Raw genomic sequence first — 19,203 nt, forward strand, 5'->3', positions numbered from 1 at the left:
GTAAAGGAATGTAAAGGTATGTCTATTAGATGTTTATTTCAGTTAGAAATTAGAATTTATGCGTGATGCGTTCGAATCATCACGCATTATCTTTAAAAATAATAATAATAATAATAATAATAATAATAATAATAATAATAATAATAACAACAATATGGGCATTCATTTATAACTAAATTTACTGTTATAATAGGAAAAAAAAAAGAACAAGTATAGGATCACGGTCTCGCTCTTGTTAGGGTGGGGTTGTGACAAATCTTGGTATCAGAGCAAAGGTTAAGAAGTCCTGTAGACTTTAGGGGTAAACTAGGCTAAAGCCCTCTCTCTAAAGTATGCCAAGCTCTGCAGCAGGTTCAAATGGTATTTCTTATTGCATGATATGAATTTTGTAAAGAGATTTCAAGTTATGTATGCTACTTTGTATGAGTTTTTGCTAATGCTATTGTTATCCATGTTCTAGTATGGCAACACAACACAATAACAATAAACGTCGAGGGCGGCCCAGTGTCCGTAATCCTGAAGATCAACAAGAATCTCCTAGAGATTCAGAAAACCCCGTTGATGCGGCAACTCGCCTTATAGAGGTTTTCACTAGTGGGCAAACCGCCATGCAAGTACAAGTCCCACATCTGACTGCTTTCGATCGCTTCTGCAAACAGCATCCTCCGTTGTTTGATGGCAAGGGTACGGAATTAGATGCAGATAATTGGTTAGAGCGTTTGGAGAAAATTTTCAGTGTAATCAGCTGTACCGAGGAACAAAAGGTAGAATTTGCAGCATATAACTTGGCTGATGTGGCCAATGGGTGGTGGAAGGCCACTCGCGGATTTATTCAACAGGAATTGGGCGAAGCTATCCCTATATCATGGAATAAATTTAAAGAGGCATTTAATGACCGGTTCTTTCCTGTATCCATTCGAGAGGCCAAGGCCCGAGAGTTTGCTGACTTGAAACAAGGGACAATGACAGTGAGACAGTATGCATCAAAATTTGTGGAGTTGTCGAGATTTGCCCCACACTTGGTCCACACCGAGGCACTGAAGGCTGAGAAGTTTGAGCGAGGCCTAAACCCCAGAATTATGGACTCCCTTCTTGCATTGAAGATTAGAAAGTTCGCGGACTTGGAAGATAGAGCAGTGATACTTGAGGAGAATTTACGAGTCCGGGCAGGGGAATTCAGTCAAAGGAAGAGGCCATTTTATGCCATGGAGCAAAATAAGGGCAAGAGACCTATGTACAGCCCGATGCCCAAGCCAATCCAAGTGGTCAAACCTCCCCAACGTGGTACAACAGTGCCTCACCCCGCATGCCAAAACTGTGGCAAACGTCATGCTGGGAAGTGCCTTATGGGGACTAACATCTGCTTTAAATGTGGTAAGATAGGTCATTTGGCACGGGAGTGTACAATGCTTGTGGCCCCTAATACTCAAGTGCAGAATCAAGGGCAGAAGAATCCAGCACCGGCTCGAGTTTTCGCGTTAACATTTGATGATGCTGATACTTCTCCTAATGTGGTAACAGGTATTCTTCCCCTGTTTTCGCATCGTGCTTTAGTACTATTTGATTCTGGTGCTACGCATTCATTTATATCCCGTAAATATGCATGCCTGAGCGAGAGAGCACCTGAACCTCTTGAGCCAGTGATGTCTGTTTCTTCGCCTCTCGGGAAATCCATGATTTGTCAGTTTGTGCTGAAGGGTTGCGCGATAAAGATACAAGATCGACATCTCCTTGCTGATTTGATATTATTTGATATGGAGGAGTTCGATGTGATTTTGGGCATGGATTGGTTGTCTCAATACCATGCTAGCTTGAAGTGCTTCAAGAAGGAAGTAATCTTTAGACTACCAGGTGAGTTAGAGTTCCGTTTCTGTGCTGCGGCTAAGAGTATTATGCCGAATGTGATCTCTGCATTAAAGGCCACCACTATGTTAAGGAAGGGTTGTGCAGGATTTCTTGCTAGTTTGGTGATGCCACAACCAAATGGGCCTAAGTTGCAAAATATAGAGGTGGTGAAGGATTTTCCTGATGTCTTTCCAGACGAACTACCTGGCTTACCTCCAGGTAGGGAGATTGAGTTCTCTATAGATATCATTCCGGGAACGGCCCCTATCTCTAAAACGCCATACCGGATGGCACCTGTAGAGCTCAAGGAGCTTAAGGATCAATTGCAAGAATTGTTGGAAAAAGGCTTTATTCGCCCTAGTGTATCACCGTGGGGTGCACTAGTTCTCTTTGTGAAAAAGAAGGATGGGTCGTTGCGACTTTGTATCGATTATAGAGAACTTAATAGGGTGACTGTTAAGAATCGGTATCCTCTACCACGGATTGATGATTTATTTGATCAACTTCAAGGATCCCAAGTATTTTCAAAGATTGATCTCCGATCAGGGTACCATCAGTTGAAGATTAAGGCGGAGGATATTCCAAAGACTGCTTTCAGAACGAGATATGGACATTATGAATTTTTAGTGATGTCCTTTGGATTGACCAATGCCCCAGCGGCTTTCATGGACTTGATGAATCGTGTCTTTAAGAAGTATATTGATCAGTTTGTAATAATATTTATTGATGACATTCTTATTTACTCAAGAACCCCGGAAGAACATGTGAAGCATTTGGAGGTTGTTCTTCAAGTTTTGCGGGAGAAGAAATTATATGCTAAGTTGAATAAGTGTGAGTTTTGGTTACAAGAGATTTCTTTTCTTGGCCATATAATTTCAAAGGATGGTATTTCCGTAGATCCTGCAAAGGTGGAGGCGATAGTGGAATGGCCTAGACCAAAAACTATTCAAGAAATTAGAAGCTTCCTTGGTCTGGCAGGGTATTATCGAAGATTTGTTGGAGGGTTTTCTCGCATCGCGGTTCCTTTAACGACCTTGACCCGAAAGGGTGAGGAATTCATATGGACAACAGAATGTGAGAAAAGCTTTCAGGAGCTCAAGGAGAAACTTGTGACGGCACCTGTTCTTACTATACCTTTGGGTACAGAAGGATTTGTAATATACAGCGATGCCTCACATAAAGGGTTGGGGTGTGTTCTTATGCAGCATGGAAAAGTTGTAGCATATGCTTCGCGTCAACTTAAGGATTATGAGCGCAACTACCCAACCCATGATTTAGAATTGGCTGCTGTGGTATTTGCCTTAAAGATATGGCGACATTACCTTTATGGAGAACATTGTGAAATTTATACGGACCACAAGAGTCTAAAATATTTTTTCACTCAAAAGGAGTTAAATATGAGGCAGCGTAGATGGTTGGAGCTATTGAAAGATTATGATTGTAATATCAACTACCACCCCGGCAAAGCTAATGTAGTTGCCGACGCCCTTAGTCGGAAGTCTTCTTCTGGCACTCTCAGGAGTATGTATACTCCCCAGAAATTTGTTCTTCTAGATATGGAGAAGCTAGGAGTGGAAATGGTGATGGATGTACAAGCAAGGCTGAATAGCCTAGTTCTTGGCCCGACAATATTGGACCAAATTAAAGCTGCTCAAAGTGAAGACCTTAACCTCCAGAAGATCAAAGCGGATATTTTAGAAGGAAAACAACCTGATTTTGTGATTTCTGGTGATGAATCATTGCGGTTTAAAGGAAGATTGTGTGTACCAACTAAAAAGGAACTAAGGGATCTAATATTGAGGGAAGCACATCAGTCTCTATACACAGTGCATCCAGGTAGTACCAAAATGTATCGAGACCTGAGACAACACTACTGGTGGAGTGGAATGAAACGAGACGTGGCTAACTTTGTAGCTCAATGCCTGACATGCCAGCAAGTTAAGGCTGAGCATCAAAGACCCTCGGGAGCACTACAACCACTACCAATACCAGTTTGGACATGGGATGAAATCAGCATGGATTTTGTAACTGGATTTCCTAAAGCCCAAGGAGGACAAGATTCTGTGTGGGTGATTGTCGACAGATTATCAAAATCAGCCCACTTCATACCAATTCAGATGACTTACTCGATGAGTAAATTGGCAGAGATATATGTCAAAGAGATAGTTAGGTTGCACGGAGTTCCGTCCAAGATAGTATCGGATAGGGACTCACGGTTTACTTCAGCATTTTGGAGGAGCGTACAAAGGAACTTGGGGACAGAATTGACTTATAGCACTGCTTTCCACCCTCAGACAGATGGGCAGTCTGAGAGAACAATTCAAATTCTTGAAGATATGTTACGGGCATGTGTCTTGGATTTCAAGGAAAGTTGGATAAAATACTTACCATTAGTTGAATTTGCCTACAATAATAGTCACCAAGAAAGTATCAATGCGGCACCATATGAAGTTTTGTATGGGCGCAAATGTAGATCGCCCCTTTATTGGGATGAGGTTGGTGAGAAAAAGATGTTGGGCCCTGATTTAGTTCAAAATATGCAAAAAAAAGTAGCTATCATCAGAAAGAGGCTTGCCCTAGCTCAAGAGAGGCAAAAGAAATATGCCGATCATAGAAGAAGGGAGCTGCACTTTGAGGTAGGAGACAAAGTATTCCTTCGGGTAGCTCCAATGAAAGGAGTTATGAGATTCGGCAAGAAAGGAAAATTAACCCCAAGATACATTGGCCCATTTGAGATTCTTGAAAAGATAGGAGCAGTTGCATATCGACTGGCACTACCCCCAGAATTTTCAGTCATGCATAATGTTTTCCATGTTTCAATGCTTCGAAAATATGTGCATGACCCTACACGTGTTGGATTATGCACCTCTCCAAGTGCATAAAGATTTCTCATACGAGGAAGCACCAGTCCGAATCTTAGATCAGGAGGTTTGAGTACTTCGCAATAAAACCATTCCGATGGTCAAAGTACTTTGGAACCACCACACTGAGCAAGAGGCAACCTGGGAACATGAGGACGACGTGAGGATTAAATATCCCACTCTTTTTCTTTGAGGTACGTTCAATCTCGAGGACGAGATTATTTTAAGGTGGGGAGAGTTGTAATACCCTAGTCTTACTACGTGAGTCTTTACGTCATTTTATTTTATTTCTTAAGTTAAATATGTTCATGTAAAGATTTTTATTATTTCATTTTAGATGGGTGTGTTTTTGTTTTTATTTTTTTTATGTGGGTTGTTAAAATAAATTAAGTACATGATTTTTAAGGCCTAATAGATGAAGAAATTCATTTTCAAACCCATCGGTCTACACCTAATAGATGAAAAAAAAATTCATCTTCAAACCCATCGGTCTACACCTAATAGATGAAGAAATCATCTTCAAACCCATCGGTCTACACCTAATAGATGAAGAAATTCATTTTCAAACCCATCGGTCTACACCTAATAGATGAAGAAATTTATCTTCAAACCCATCGGTCTACACCTAATAAATGAATAAATTCATCTTCAAACCCATCGGTCTACGCCTAATAGATGAAGAAATTCATTTTCAAACCCATCGGTCTACACCTAACAAATGAAGAACAAGTCTTCTTCATCTCTCTTCCATACTAGCCAACTCCACTTCTCTCTTTTCTTCTCCTCTTCAAGAAATCAATCCTCTCACTTTTTTCAAGCTTTGGACCTTCACTTGACCTCTTGAAAGAATCTAAGAGCTTAAGGTAAATTGTTTAAGATGATTTTATGTGATTTTGGAAGCTAACTAAATTGTTTAGTTTATGCGTGATGCGTTCGAATCGTCACGCATCGTCACGCATTATCTTTAATAATAATAATAATAATAATAATAACAATATGGGCATTCATTTAGAACTAAATTTACTGTTATAATAGGAAAAAAAAAGAACAAGTACAGGATCACGGTCTCGCTCTTGTTAGGGTGGGGTTGTGACAAGTTCAAAGTCTTCAAAGTAGAAGGTGAGGTTCGGAGAAGTTCAAAGTCTTCAAAGGAGAAGTTCAAAATCTTCAAAGTTCACAATTGTGGTACAACAGGTAACGATGGAGGATTTGGAGAGCATTTGGAAGAGGCTGAGTCTGAATAAAGAGGAGAATGAGGCCATTAGCGTGCGGATCGGAGGCTCGATGAAACTGAAGAACAGAGGAGAGTGCAGCTTGATAGGGAAGGTGTGTTCAAATCGCACCAAGGGGAAGGAGGTGGTGAGTGCTACGATGTCCAAGATTTGGAAGGTAAGTAGACGTCCTGTGTTCACTGAGATTCGTACGAATATTTTCATAATTAGCTTTGCAACCGAGGGTGATAAGCGACGTGTGTTGGAAGGTCGGCCTTGGTTGTTTGATAATTTGATGTTTGCACTGAAGCCGTTTGATGGAATAACTCAACCATCTCAGATTAACTTTGATCTGGTATCTCTTTGGGTGCGCATATGCACAATTTACCTCTGTCAGTATGGTGTATAGTGTAGGGAAAGAAATTGGAGAATCCATAGGGAAAGTGGAAGAGGTGGATGCACCAAAGGATGATGTAGGGTGGGGGAGTTATCTGAGAGTAAAGGTGGAGATGGATTTGAGAAAAGCTGTGGCGAGAGAGAGAACTATAGAGGTGGAAGGGAAGAAGCTATGGGTTCCTTTCACTTATGAAAAACTTCCTAAGTTGTGTTTCAAGTGTGGTTGTATTATCCATGGGGAAGAGGGATGTACAGGGGGTAAATTGTCATAGTCTATAGAGGGGAAGAGGAAAACTCAATTTGGTCCTTGGCTTAGAGCCAGTGGAGGTTCTCGGGGGAATGTTAAGGGATGGAAGGGGAATACAAAATATGAAGGATGTAGAGAGGAACAAAAGGAGAAAGAAGTGGAGAAGGAGAGGAGTGAGGAAAAGGGAGTGGAGGTGAAAAAAGATACTGTAATCAGAGAGGAGAGCGGGAAGATTATTATGAAGGAAGTTGGAATAATTGTGGAGGGGAATGAAGGGAGGGATGAAAGAGATCGAGAGGAAAGGAACACTTTGGGGGGGTGCACAAGTGATTAGTGAGGATGAGGGAAGAGGAAATACTCTGGAAAGGGAGAGGAGGTGGAAAAGAAGGGCAAGGGGTAAACAGAAAGAGGGAGGGATTGAGGGGGACCAAACTGTCAAGAAAAAAAGAGAAGGGGGGGAGGTAAATGAAACAGAAGCAAAAAGAGTAAAGAAGGAAGAAGAGTTAGTGGAGATTGACACTTATAATGTTGAGATGGTGGTTGTGAAGCAGCCCCACCTATTACAATGAATGTCCTATGTTGGAACTACCGAGGGTTTGGAAACCCTCGGACAGTTCAGGATATTTGCTCCCTAGCAAAGAATAAGAGGCCCAAAGTCATGTTTCTAATTAAGACCATGATTGTTACAAAAAAGATTGAAGGAATTAGAAGAAGAGTGGGGTATGATCAGAGTTTTGTTGTGGATCCTATAGGAAAGGAAAGAGGTTTGGCTCTACTATGGTTTGATGAGATGGAAGTAGAGATTATTAACTATTCTAGATGGCATTTAGTGCCTGGATTCTAGATGTGGAATTGAAAAAGAGGTGGTTATTTACTGGCTTCTATGGCCATCCTGAAATAGCCAAGAGGAAGTTATCTTGGGATTTGCTACACATGTTGAAACCATAAGCATATGTTCCTTGGTGTGTGGCAGGTGATTTCAATAAGATCACCTGCCAAACCGAGAAATGGGGAGGTGGACAAAGGGAGGAGAGTCAGATTAGGATGTTTAGGGAGGCCATGGAGGAGAATGAGTTGTTTGATTTGGGCTATAGTGGAGGTAGATACACTTGGAGCAATGGTCATATGGATGGTACTTTTGTAAAAGAATGGTTGGACAGATGCTTGGCAAATGGCAAGTGGAATGAGCTGCTGTATAAGGAGGTGATGGTAGAGGTGTTACCTGCTAGATGCTCAGACCACAAACCAATTGTGTTGCATTTATCTATGAATAGGATAAATGGGCCAAGGAAAAGAATATTTCGGTTCGAAACTTGCTAGACTAAGGATGTGGAGTGTGAGGAGGTAATAAAAGGGGAGTGGAGGATGAATGAAGGGGGAGATTCTTATGTAGAAAAAATGAAGAGGGCTTTAAAAAAATGTGGTGTTGTCCTGCAAAATTGGGGTAGAGTAAAAAATAAAAAAGAGGGAGAGGAGTTGAGAGAAAAAACTCAGAAATTAATGGAGTTACAGGAGGTAGAGGATGGAAGTATAAGTGGGGAAATAAAAAGGTTAAAAGGGGAAGTTGGTTCGCTGCGGGAAAAAGAGGATGTGAAGTGGAAACAGAGGGCCAAAAGAAACTGGTTTCAGCATGGAGACAGAAACACAAAGTTTTTTCATGCATGTGCAATTCAAAGAAGGAAAAAAAAAAAAAAAACAGAATCCTTCAAGTTTCTGATTTATATGGCAGAGTGATGAAGGACCAGGTAGGGATTGAAGGGGCTTTCAAGAAACATTTTGCAGAGGTTTTGTCATCAGGAGAACCAACTATGGATATGATCCAAGCTGGTACGAAATTTATCAAAGCTAAGGCTGAGTAAGGATATGAATGATTTCCTAACTAAGGAAGTTACAAGAGAAGAGATAAAAGCTGCAGTGTTCCAAATGAGTCCTTATAAGTCCCAGGGAAGTGATGGTTTTAGTGCTTGCTTTTATCAAAAATATTGGCATGTAGTAGGGGAGGATGTGTGTTTGGCTGTGATGGAGTTTATGAAAGGAAGAGGTGACTTGAAAAGTATAAATCAGACTCTTATAGCACTGATTCCCAAGGTTAAAGAGCCTGTTACAGTTGGAGAATTTAGACCTATAAGCTTGTGTAATGTCTTATACAAGATAATGGCTAAGACATTAGCAAATAGGTTGAAAATAGTGTTGCCTGATGTGATTTCTTACCAACAAAGTGCATTTATTAGGGGAAGATTGATCTCAGATAACACTTTAATAGCTTATAAGCTGTTGCACTCAATGAGAAATAGGCAAAAGGGAAAGGAGGGGAGCATGGCAGTCAAATTGGACATGTCCAAAGCCTATGACCCTGTAGAGTGGAGGTACTTGGAGGAAGTGATGAACAAGCTGGGCTTCTGTGATCAGTGGATGCAATTAATCATGAGAACTGTCTTAACAGTATCATATTTTACACTAGTTAATGGCAGAGTTGGTGAGTGTTTTGAGACTTCAAGGGGGATCAGGCAAGGAGATCCATTGTCTCCATTTTTGTTTGTACTTTGTGCTGAGGGGCTTAGTAGTCTGATCAATGAAGCTGAGAAGAAGGAGGAGGTGAAAGAGGCTACTGTAACTAGAGGGGGAATAGCTGTAACCCATCTAATGTTTGCAGATGACTGCATTTTATTTTGTAAAGCCAACATGAGAGAATGGAGAATATTGAAGGAGCCGCTGAAAATATATGAGGCAGCCTCAGGTCAATGCTTAAATGATCAGAAAACCTCAATAATTTTCAATGGTAATACAAGAAGGGAGGAGAGGAGGTAATTAAGGGCAGTAATTGGGGAAAGACTATATAGTGACAGTGAAAAATATCTAGGCCTACCTTCAATGGTTGGAAGGTCGAAATACAATGCTTTTAGAGGTATTAAGGAGAGGATTTGGTAGAGACTAAACAACTGAAAAAATCAGTTTCTATCTCATGCTGGAAAAGATGTGCTTCTAAAAGCTGTAATTCAAGCTATCCCGACATACCACATGAGTGTTTTTCGTCTTCCTAAGAGGTTGTGTATTGAAATATCTTCATTAATGGCAAAGTTTTGGTGGGGTCACAAACAAAATGATAGGAAAACACATTGGAGGAGTTGGGAAAGAATGGGGGCTGCTAAATACTCAGGTGGTTTAGGCTTTAGGGATATGGACAACTTCAATTTAGCAATACTGGCCAAGCAATGCTGGAGATTTTTAACTGATCCTGGATCCTTGTCAGCCACAATTCTTAAAGAGAAATATTTCAGAAGAAGGGATCTAATCTCATCAAAGTTTGGTTGGTGCCCTTCAGTTATATGGAGAAGCTTATAGGGTGCTTTGAGATTACTCAAAGAGAGAGTAGTTTGGACGGTGGGGAATGGAAAACAGATAGGCATATGGAAAGATAAATGGATACCCTCATGGACCTCTTGGACACCATCTCAAGTTCTTGTACAGGTTCTTAGTAGGGAAGCAAAGGTTGCTGAGTTGATGGAGGAAGGTAAATGGAAAATGGAGGTAGTGGAAACTGTGTTAAGAAGTGAAGAAGCCAATATTGTGAAACTGATTCCTATAAGCAGAAAGGGTGCCAATGACAAGCAAATTTGGAGCTACACAAGTAATGGAATCTTCTTAGTAAGGAGTGTATATCATTTAGATATGGAACTGAAAAACAGAAACAAATGGGAGTCCTCTAGTAGGAATTATGAAAGTGGTAGATGGAAGGCTTTATGGGAAAATGGAAGTTCCTTCAGTGGTAAAAAAACTTCATATGGAGAGCAATGGATGACTGTCTTCCTACTAAACATAATTTAGTCAAACGAAGGATGGTGGAAGATGACTCATGTCCTATTTGTTTTAGAGAAGTTGAAATTGTAGGCCATGCTATATAGAGTTGTGAAGCTGCAAGGGATGTATGGGCAGAAAATGCTAGTCCTCTAAGGAAGTGGTCCTGCAGTGATGAAAACTTATGTGAAGTATGAGATAGAATAATTCAGAAGTTGCCTAAAATGGAAGTTGAAATGGTAGCAGTGTCCATGCGAAAAATCTGGTTGAGAAGGAACAAACTGATTTTTGAAGAACAATTTATAGGGCCAAAGTGTTTGATTAGTTAGGCTATTGAAGACTTGGAGGAATATAGAGAAGCTGAAAGGGTGGGAGAGGTTAATAGGCTGTTAGTTACAGCAGGTGGTAGAGAAGTGAAATGGAAGAGGCCTAGAGAAAATATAGTGAAAATCAACTGGGATGCAGCTTTTGATCAAAAATCTCTAAAGATGGGAGCTGGTGTGGTGATAAGGGATGAGGCAGGTGAAGTCCTTACATGCTTGTGTATGCCTAGAACTAATATCTACAGTTCAATAATTGCTGAATTATAAGCACTGTGGCGAGCTGTCGAGGTATGTACTGAACTGAGGTTTATAAATGTTGAATTTGAGGGTGATGCCCTGACCATAGTAAATGCTGTAAACAATATAGATGAAAACTAGGCTTGGTATGGACAAATAGTAGATGATTTGAGAAGTATATTTTCTGGTGTAAGTAGTTGGAAGTTGCAACACATATATAGAGAAGGAAATAAGGTGGCACATAGCTTGGCCAAGAAAGCAATTGGTTTAGATGAGGAATTAGTTTGGATGGAAGATTGTCCAGAAGAAGTGTTTTCTCATGTATTCTTTGACAAATCTGTAACAAATGGTTATAGTGAATGAAATGAGGATGTGAGGTTCTTTTCAAAAAATAAAAAAAATAAATCCAATTTTGATTAAAGAGCTGTGCTCACAAGAGACTCATCTCGAGAAAAGTAAAAAATATTTTATTTTTCTTAATCAATTTTTATTATTATTTTATATTCTTAAATATTAATTTATAATAACATTAAAAATATTTTCTTAATCCTTAAATAAAAAAATTAAAAAAAAATTCAAGACCCAATCAGAACCATATCTCGACAGGCCTAACATTTTTGTTGATTAATTAGTGGATTTGCGTATTGAGAAATATTAAAAGAGAATTATAAATAATAGTAAAAAGTAGACAAGAAATAATAATAAAATAATTAATAATAATAAAAAATAGATAAAAAGTAATAAATAATAATAAAAATAAATAATAAATAATAAAAATAAATAATAAATAATAATAAAATAATAAATAATAATAATAAGTATTGAATACCTAAACACCCAAACACATCCCAAATTAAGCACAGAAAATATCTCAAAGTGAAGTGCGGTGTCTACCAAGAGAATTAGGTAAGAAAAATTTACAATTTGACGTTTCTTATAACATTGGTATTGGATTATGTAAATGTAAATATAAAATTTACATAATATAACTTGATTTTGCATTTAGCTATTCCACTCAAAATTTATTTTCACATTGAATTATCCATCTATTAGTCAAAATAATAATAAAATATTATAAATCTATCGTCTTTCCAAACCAACTGTATCACATCATAATTCATATGCTTCAATGTCGTTGGTCCGTCCTACCATACTGACCGTCGGATCCCAGATTCTCCTACTCCTGCCGCTCCCCTCCGGATCTGTCTCCTCTCTGTTTCCACCATCGATAATCTTTCACTGTTGAAACTCAGCCCAACATACAAAGCCGCCCCCCAGAGCTTCCGGCCCGTCCATTTATGTTTCAGAGTAAGCTTTTCATTTTATGGAATCAAATATCTATGTGAGAAGTTAGGTTTTAAGTGTCACTTCTTCCCCCCTGGTTTATCGGATGTTTTTTTAATCATTTCAGAGATGTCTATTTTTGATAAGTTACCTTCTTTAGATTTGTTAAGTTAGTCTATACATGTCGGAATTGAATAAGATTTCTTCTTATATTCTCTTTGTTTTTTGATAAGTAGGATTGAATCGAATTTCATACGATTTATGAACATGTAATATAAGCTGGTGGTGAAAATTGAAATGAATCTGCAGAATATGGATGTGGGGTGTCTTCTTCGGTGAGCGGAAAATCCATACATTGTGAAACTGTTATATATAGATATTAAATCTTTAATATATTTGGAGCGTAATGGCTGGGATCGCTGGTATACATGACCTTCTAGGCAGTGATGATGGGGTTTCTGATGAGGAAACCGTTGAAAACTCTGGAGAACTTGAAGCCACGGAAGATGGGCTATTGCAGCATTGTTTAAACAGTGTTTCGAATGATCATTTGAGTCAAATAGAACCTTCACGAGGAGATTTAACTGTGGAAAGCTTGGAACCATATATTGGGATGGCTTTTCCATCGTTGGATGATGCAAGGGATTTCTATTATGACTATGCCAAGCAGATGGGTTTCACCATTAGAACAAATCGGATCAGACACTCACTAAAGAACACGGCTATAATAGGGAGGGACTTTGTTTGTTCAAGAGAAGGATTCCGTGCTGCAAAGCATACACTTAGAAAAGACAGGGTTCTTCCTCCGAAGCCAATTACGCGAGAAGGGTGCAAAGCGATGATCAGGCTAGCCGCAAGGGATGGAGGTAAATGGGTTGTTACCAAATTCGTGCGAGAGCACAACCACAAGCTGATGGCTCTTTGTAAACTATCTGGTGAACTGCCTATCATAAATATACTTAGTGAGGTATGTCTGATGACTGATATGCATATGGTATTATGAATCAATTTTAACTTATTCCAATTACATTATGGATTTATAGTTGCCTTAATTTGAAGTACCCCAATTTAGCTGTTTTTTTTTTTAATAAGAACTCGGGGGCTTCATTTGGAAACTCTTTGAGATAATTACACCCTCTAGTGAATGTCCAATTGCCGAGCTTATTGCCTGGTACATGTATGGATGGCATTCCGAACTCCATAGAGCTGCAAGTAAAATATGGAGGATTTTTCTTAGGCTCCTTATAGTGGCCAAGTGTTAGGTTGAGTTCATATCTTTCACCTGTGATCCTCAATATCATAGCCATGTGAAAGCACATAAACCAAGATTTTGATGGGATAATGAAGATGGTTTCTGTGGCCCCCTAAGATGGTCCAGTGTGGCTTACACACCTACCTAATAGTAAGGTCTTAGTAGGAATGTCCTGGAGATTTTTTTTTTGGAATTACTGCTAATACGATACTCATGTAACAAATTCACAATTTTAGTCTGAATAATTGTGGCAAAGTTTGCTGGATGAGCATTTCTGTCAGTAAGCCACCTTTAAAATTTCTATAGACTGATGTTGGAGACAAACTTACTAAAATAAAATTTGTACCAGGAATAGAAATTCTGGAAAACTTCAATCGTAGTGCATCATGATTGTTTGGTCCAATTCACTTCATTTATACTCTCACTGATTTCTTTTATGTGGTTTATATTGTTTACCTCTCAGTTTGATTTAGCAGCTGCACTGCCATTAAATGGTTAATGTTATATCATGTGGGCGGGCTGTACTAAATTTTTTCTCCATAGTGTACAAGTATTAGATACAGGACGGCCTGCAATGACTGAGATCTGTTGGTGTGAAATACAGGATAAGAAAATATAATAACAGTTTTAGTTTTCTCTTGTCCCTCATTTAAACGTGTAGAGCATACACCTTTTCACTATCGCTGGAATATTCTGAAAGTTTTGGAGTATTTCATTAAGCATCTAAAAGTTGATATGTATAGACTGGCAAAAGCTGATATTATAAGAGACTGGAAACATATTAGGGCATGTGGAATGCCATAGCAGTTGAACTGTTCAGGTTTCATGTACAGTTGAGAGATCATCTCGGCTACTATCTTTGATGCACTGAAGATTAATTTGCAACTGTATTAGAAAAGAAACTGTAATGTACATATGTATTCTAACCATTTAGGAATGATAAAGAAGATGTATTCTATTCATCATCTTCTTTATTCATCAAAAATAAATAGAGAAGATGTATCCTTGATTGATAGTTCCATCCCTCCTAACCTAGCCACTAGCCCCATAGGGGACATCTGATAAAAAAGAATTTGAACAAAAAATTTCTTCACTACAATAAAGCATCCAATTTTATTCCTTCTGAATGGCCCAATTTACTCAATAACCCTACTTTTGCCTTGAGATCTGAAACTAAGATTGATCACAATTCCATCCACTTTTGCCTGAACCAAGCATGGGGGCTGCTTAATTGTTGGTTTCTTAGCATTGAACAGTGCCTGGGGAAGAAATGATTGGGACTAATCGACAATTAGTATAACAAAATACACGGCGATTAAAACCCATGTAATCTCAAGAGATTGTGATGTTGAGTTACATATCAATAGTGCAGGTCCCTCATTTTAAATGCTTATATATTCATACTCTAATATTGTATGCACTTTTGCAGGAGCTAACCACTCGTGTTAAACGTGTTTGCAGGAAGAGAAGGATAAGAAGATCCAGGATCTATATGATGAGCTTCAGCATGAAAGAGAGCGATCTTCAGCATTCCGACAACAGCTATGCTTGATTCTCGAAGATATTGAGGAACATGCTCAATTTATGTCCTTAAGAGTTGAAGACATTGTTAATAGCATGAAAGAAATTGAACTCGGAAATAAATAGTTTCAAGCCACTGACAATGAGTTTTTGAAAACCATAATTTTTGACCCGTTTGCCAACCTAGATGTTTAGATTCCGTCTTGTGAGTCGTACTGCCTGAAATTTCGTACCGATCTTTTGATTGTAATATGAAAGAAGAAATACATTGCTGGGGTCCTGGCAAAACGAAGAAAGGAAAAAGAAAAACATGTTGACTCTCCTCTAATGTTTTCCAATTCAGTGAGGTCCAGTTTGAATTGAATCAGGTAAAGCTGATGTTGAGCTTGGTTCTAATTTCTTTTCTTTTTTTTTTTTTTTTTTTTTTTTTTTTTTTTTTTTTCCGCTATACTTTCAGTAGAATATAGTGACATATTTTCTTACTTTGGAGTTGACTCTTGAAGAAATTCCAGTAGAGGAAAGTGTCATGACTGACAGCAAATTCAGATTGTGACTTAGGAGGCATAATAATAAGTTAATAACATCGGTTTACATCTCTTTCTTGCTTTACACCGTTTGTCTGGCAAGATCGGTGCGAAGGATCTATGCAATTGACGAGAATTAAACTGATCTGGGTGCTTTCTCCACCTGCATTCGGACTCGAAGAATCCTCGAAAACCCTGAATCCGTGACATCACTTGTCTATGATACTCACTTCTCTGTAACTATGAAAGATTGTTAAGTCTTTTTACTAATTTTTATTAGGAAAATACTTTAATTATAATTCCATAAATTGATGTGGTTTGATATGGTTCGTTAGATTAATAAGTTATTTTTATTGTAAATTAAATTTAACGAATCAAATGAAGTTATGTTAAGTTCTACCATGCTTAATTTACGCAATCCATTCTCTGAGGCGAGAGGCAAGTAGCTATTATATCACGTCTGCTTAGGCATTTACTACCACACGAAATAATTCTCCAACAACCACAGTTCTTGTTCTCAAGAAACCAAAAGACAACAATCATAAAAAAACCATGATATTGTATTCCAAACAGTTACAGAAGTACAATGTGTCCAGTGGGACTATCAGAATCAGTCTCGAGTAAGGAGTGATGTAATTCATGGGAAAACTGTTTGTAATATCTATCAAAGAAAATGATTTTGTGGAATTGGGACCGGAACGTGGGTTTTTCTTGGATCATGAATCAGATCAATGGCATATACAATTGGGAAAAATAAAACAGAGCAACAGGAGACAAACAACCAAACCAAACCAAACCAAACCAAACCCAATTCTTACAATGTCCAATACATAACAAAACTCACATATAAAAAGCACAGTCACGTTCTTTGGTGATATGGTTTCTCACTTTCCCATTGCCATCTTACTCCCTTTCCTTCCCTTTCCGGGAACAAAAAAAAAATTCTATATTAGCCACTGTGTCTGACATGTGCTCACAGTCCAATGACTGTATTCGCATGCCTTCACTTGATCGGAATGAGGGATAAACGCATATTCCCGGCAAGAACTAATAGAATGATGGCACGTGTGCAGAATGTACAAAGGAGAGGAGTACATAAAATTTCCAAATAGATGCAAGCTACAACCTAAATTGGACCCCCGAAAACCCAAATGTTAACAGTGTTATCCCAACGCACTAAACCCACCCCCCTTCATCATTTGCTTAAACTCCTTATAATTTACCATACCATCACCATCCACATCCACCTTCATTATCATTTTCTTGCAATCTTCCAAGGCCCTACCTTGCTTAAGCCCAAGAGAGGTTAAAACTGACCTCAATTCATCGACGGTGATAAATCCGTCACCATTTTGATCAAACACTTTAAAAGCATCCTTCATGTCCTCCTCCTCATCTCGCTCCTCGATTATTGTTTGGTACAATTCTCCAAATTCATCAATATCCACGCAACCATCTCCATTGACGTCAATTTTCTCAATCATCTGGGTTAACTCCTTATCCGGGATAAGGATACCCAAGTTCTCCAATGAGTCATTCAATTCTTTTTTCGAGATACGTCCATCTCCATTTCGATCGAATAATTGGAACACACGCTTTAGCTCTATGGGATCCATTATCTTCTCAATACGAGAAGATAATACAAGTGGTGTTAAAGATCACAATAACAATAATGTCGTCAAAGTTTTGTTAATAACAAGAACCTTGACGACAAAAGAGAGGATGAGAAAATCAGGGAGTTTGATGAGAGGAAATGAAGAAAATGATTAGCAAAATAGTTGGGGAAAAGAAGAAGAGAGAGAGAGAGAAACAGAAATTGTGTGGTGGGATGCTGGTTACCTCGTAGTATTGTTGAGAAAAGCCTGGAGAGAAATTTGGGGTACTTAAATAGGGAGGAAGAGAGAGAATTGGGAGGACATTGGATCCATGTTAGAGCAATTGAGTTGATGATGTTGTTGGGACTTTAGAGCTGTCCTTGTGGCATTTTTTCACGCGGTATTAGATGGTATTATTACATTAAAATCTTACAAATTTCCAAGTGCAAAAGACGCGTAGCTATAATTTTTATTGTTAGTTAGGCCGGGTGTCACCTTTTAAGTGCAACTAAAACAATTGCACCAAAGAAAATGTTAGGTTGTCCTTTTTAAGTTGTCTCTTCAAGTGCACTGTGTTCGTATTTTTCAAGTTGTTTTAAAAAATTATTTTATATGCAGTTATTTTTTATATATTTTATTAATGTAATTGATTAAAAAAATTAAAATAAATTAATGAGAATAAAGCAATTTGAGGAAACTGAGCAACAGCACCCTTGTATAAACATATGATTGGGTTGAAAATGTCTCAGAAATTGTTGTTCGAGAGAGGGACAGTGACATGAAAATGTCATTAATTCTACAATTTTCAAATAAGAAACGCGTCTTCATAATTGTTGTTGTTAGAGAAAGTGGTGGCCCAACTGTGCAACCAAGCAAAGCGAAATTATATAGAAAAAAAGGTCGTCCTTCGCTTTTAATTAAAATGGCGAGAAAGAGACATTTGACCGTTGATAACGGATCTGGATTTTGGAAAAGATTTAAATAGAATAAATTAGTAACGTTGGGGATTGAGTCGCGCCAAATAAACAGACCGGCCGTAGTGACCGTTAGATTTTCTCAACGGCTATTTCTGCTTTGACTTGTGGGGTGGCGACACGTAGGAGTGGTGGGCACGAGCATTGATTGCCACGTGCAAGTCACTCTCTCACAGTGATTTAGGTTAGGTTTTGGACAGGAATTTAATATGAGATAATTTGAAATAAAAATTAAAAATTAAATAAAATATTATTATAATATAATTTTTTAATATTATTATTATTTAAGATTTGAAAAAATTGAATTGTTTATTATATTTTATATAAGAATTTGTGAATATTATAATGATAAGATGAGATGAATTGAGAGTCTCTCTTAATCCAAATTAAGTAGGCTTGACTTGAATTAGCAAAAGTCTCATATCTAGGGATTATAACCGGTTCAGTTTTGGACATATTTTAGAACCGAAACAGTATATACTAGTTTTGAAATTTGAAAAACCAATAACGTGCCGGTTACACTCCTAAATCGGTAAAATTAATTCGATCCAATTTTTTCGGTATATATATAATATGCTATATATATTACAGTATATAATAATATAGTTATAATATATATTTTAATTGTATTATAGATTATAGTGATATCTTATATAGTGATTATTAGTATAATTACTAATACTATAGACTACTATAGTGATAATATATAGTTATTTATATATGATTTTAAAATTTAATATTATTTTAATGAGTAATTTAGCATATAATACAATATTATTTTATATATAATTATATATATTAGATATAAAAAATATTTTATATAATATAAAAAGTTAACATATATATTTATATGTAACGGTCTAGTTTGATCTGGTGTTAAAAAAAAAACTCGAAACCGGACCGATTTCGACCTGTTTTGAAAAAAATGGAATCGGTATCAGACCGAACCGGTTTAGAACCACACAGAACTCACCAGCTCGATTCGATTTATTGATTCACTGGTTTTTTTTCACCCCTACTCATATATTATTTCTTCTTATCTCAATATCTAAACACCACAAATATAAACATTATAACTTTCCCAGACTTTCAAATAAAATACAAAAAATAATTAAAATTTTTCAAGCCACAAAACAAA

At 37.7% G+C, this 19,203-nt stretch overlaps 2 protein-coding genes across 4 annotated transcripts; one reads left to right on the plus strand and one right to left on the minus strand.

Moving 5' to 3' along the window:
- Window positions 1-12,011: 12,011 nt before the first annotated feature.
- Window positions 12,012-15,294, plus strand: LOC122314087 (protein FAR1-RELATED SEQUENCE 12-like). Of its 3 annotated transcripts, none has more exons than XM_043129498.1 (3): window positions 12,012-12,223; window positions 12,436-13,166; window positions 14,913-15,294. In XM_043129498.1, the coding sequence occupies exons 2-3, from the start codon at window positions 12,606-12,608 to the stop codon at window positions 15,096-15,098; spliced, it is 747 nt and encodes a 248-aa protein (XP_042985432.1). In that variant the 5' UTR covers window positions 12,012-12,223; window positions 12,436-12,605; the 3' UTR covers window positions 15,099-15,294. The 3 variants fall into 3 exon arrangements, with proteins under 3 accessions (XP_042985432.1, XP_042985437.1, XP_042985443.1); XM_043129503.1 differs by having other exon boundaries at window positions 12,509-13,166; XM_043129509.1 differs by lacking the exon at window positions 12,012-12,223 and having other exon boundaries at window positions 12,230-13,166.
- Window positions 15,295-16,038: 744 nt separating this feature from the next.
- Window positions 16,039-17,412, minus strand: LOC122314109 (calmodulin-like protein 3). The gene has a single exon (XM_043129520.1). The coding sequence runs from the start codon at window positions 17,110-17,112 to the stop codon at window positions 16,660-16,662; it is 453 nt and encodes a 150-aa protein (XP_042985454.1). The 5' UTR covers window positions 17,113-17,412; the 3' UTR covers window positions 16,039-16,659.
- Between the last annotated feature and the right edge of the window lie 1,791 nt (window positions 17,413-19,203).

Source organism: Carya illinoinensis, chromosome 1 (genome assembly GCF_018687715.1).
Source record: "Carya illinoinensis cultivar Pawnee chromosome 1, C.illinoinensisPawnee_v1, whole genome shotgun sequence".
In the NCBI taxonomy this organism is placed as follows: domain Eukaryota; kingdom Viridiplantae; phylum Streptophyta; class Magnoliopsida; order Fagales; family Juglandaceae; genus Carya; species Carya illinoinensis.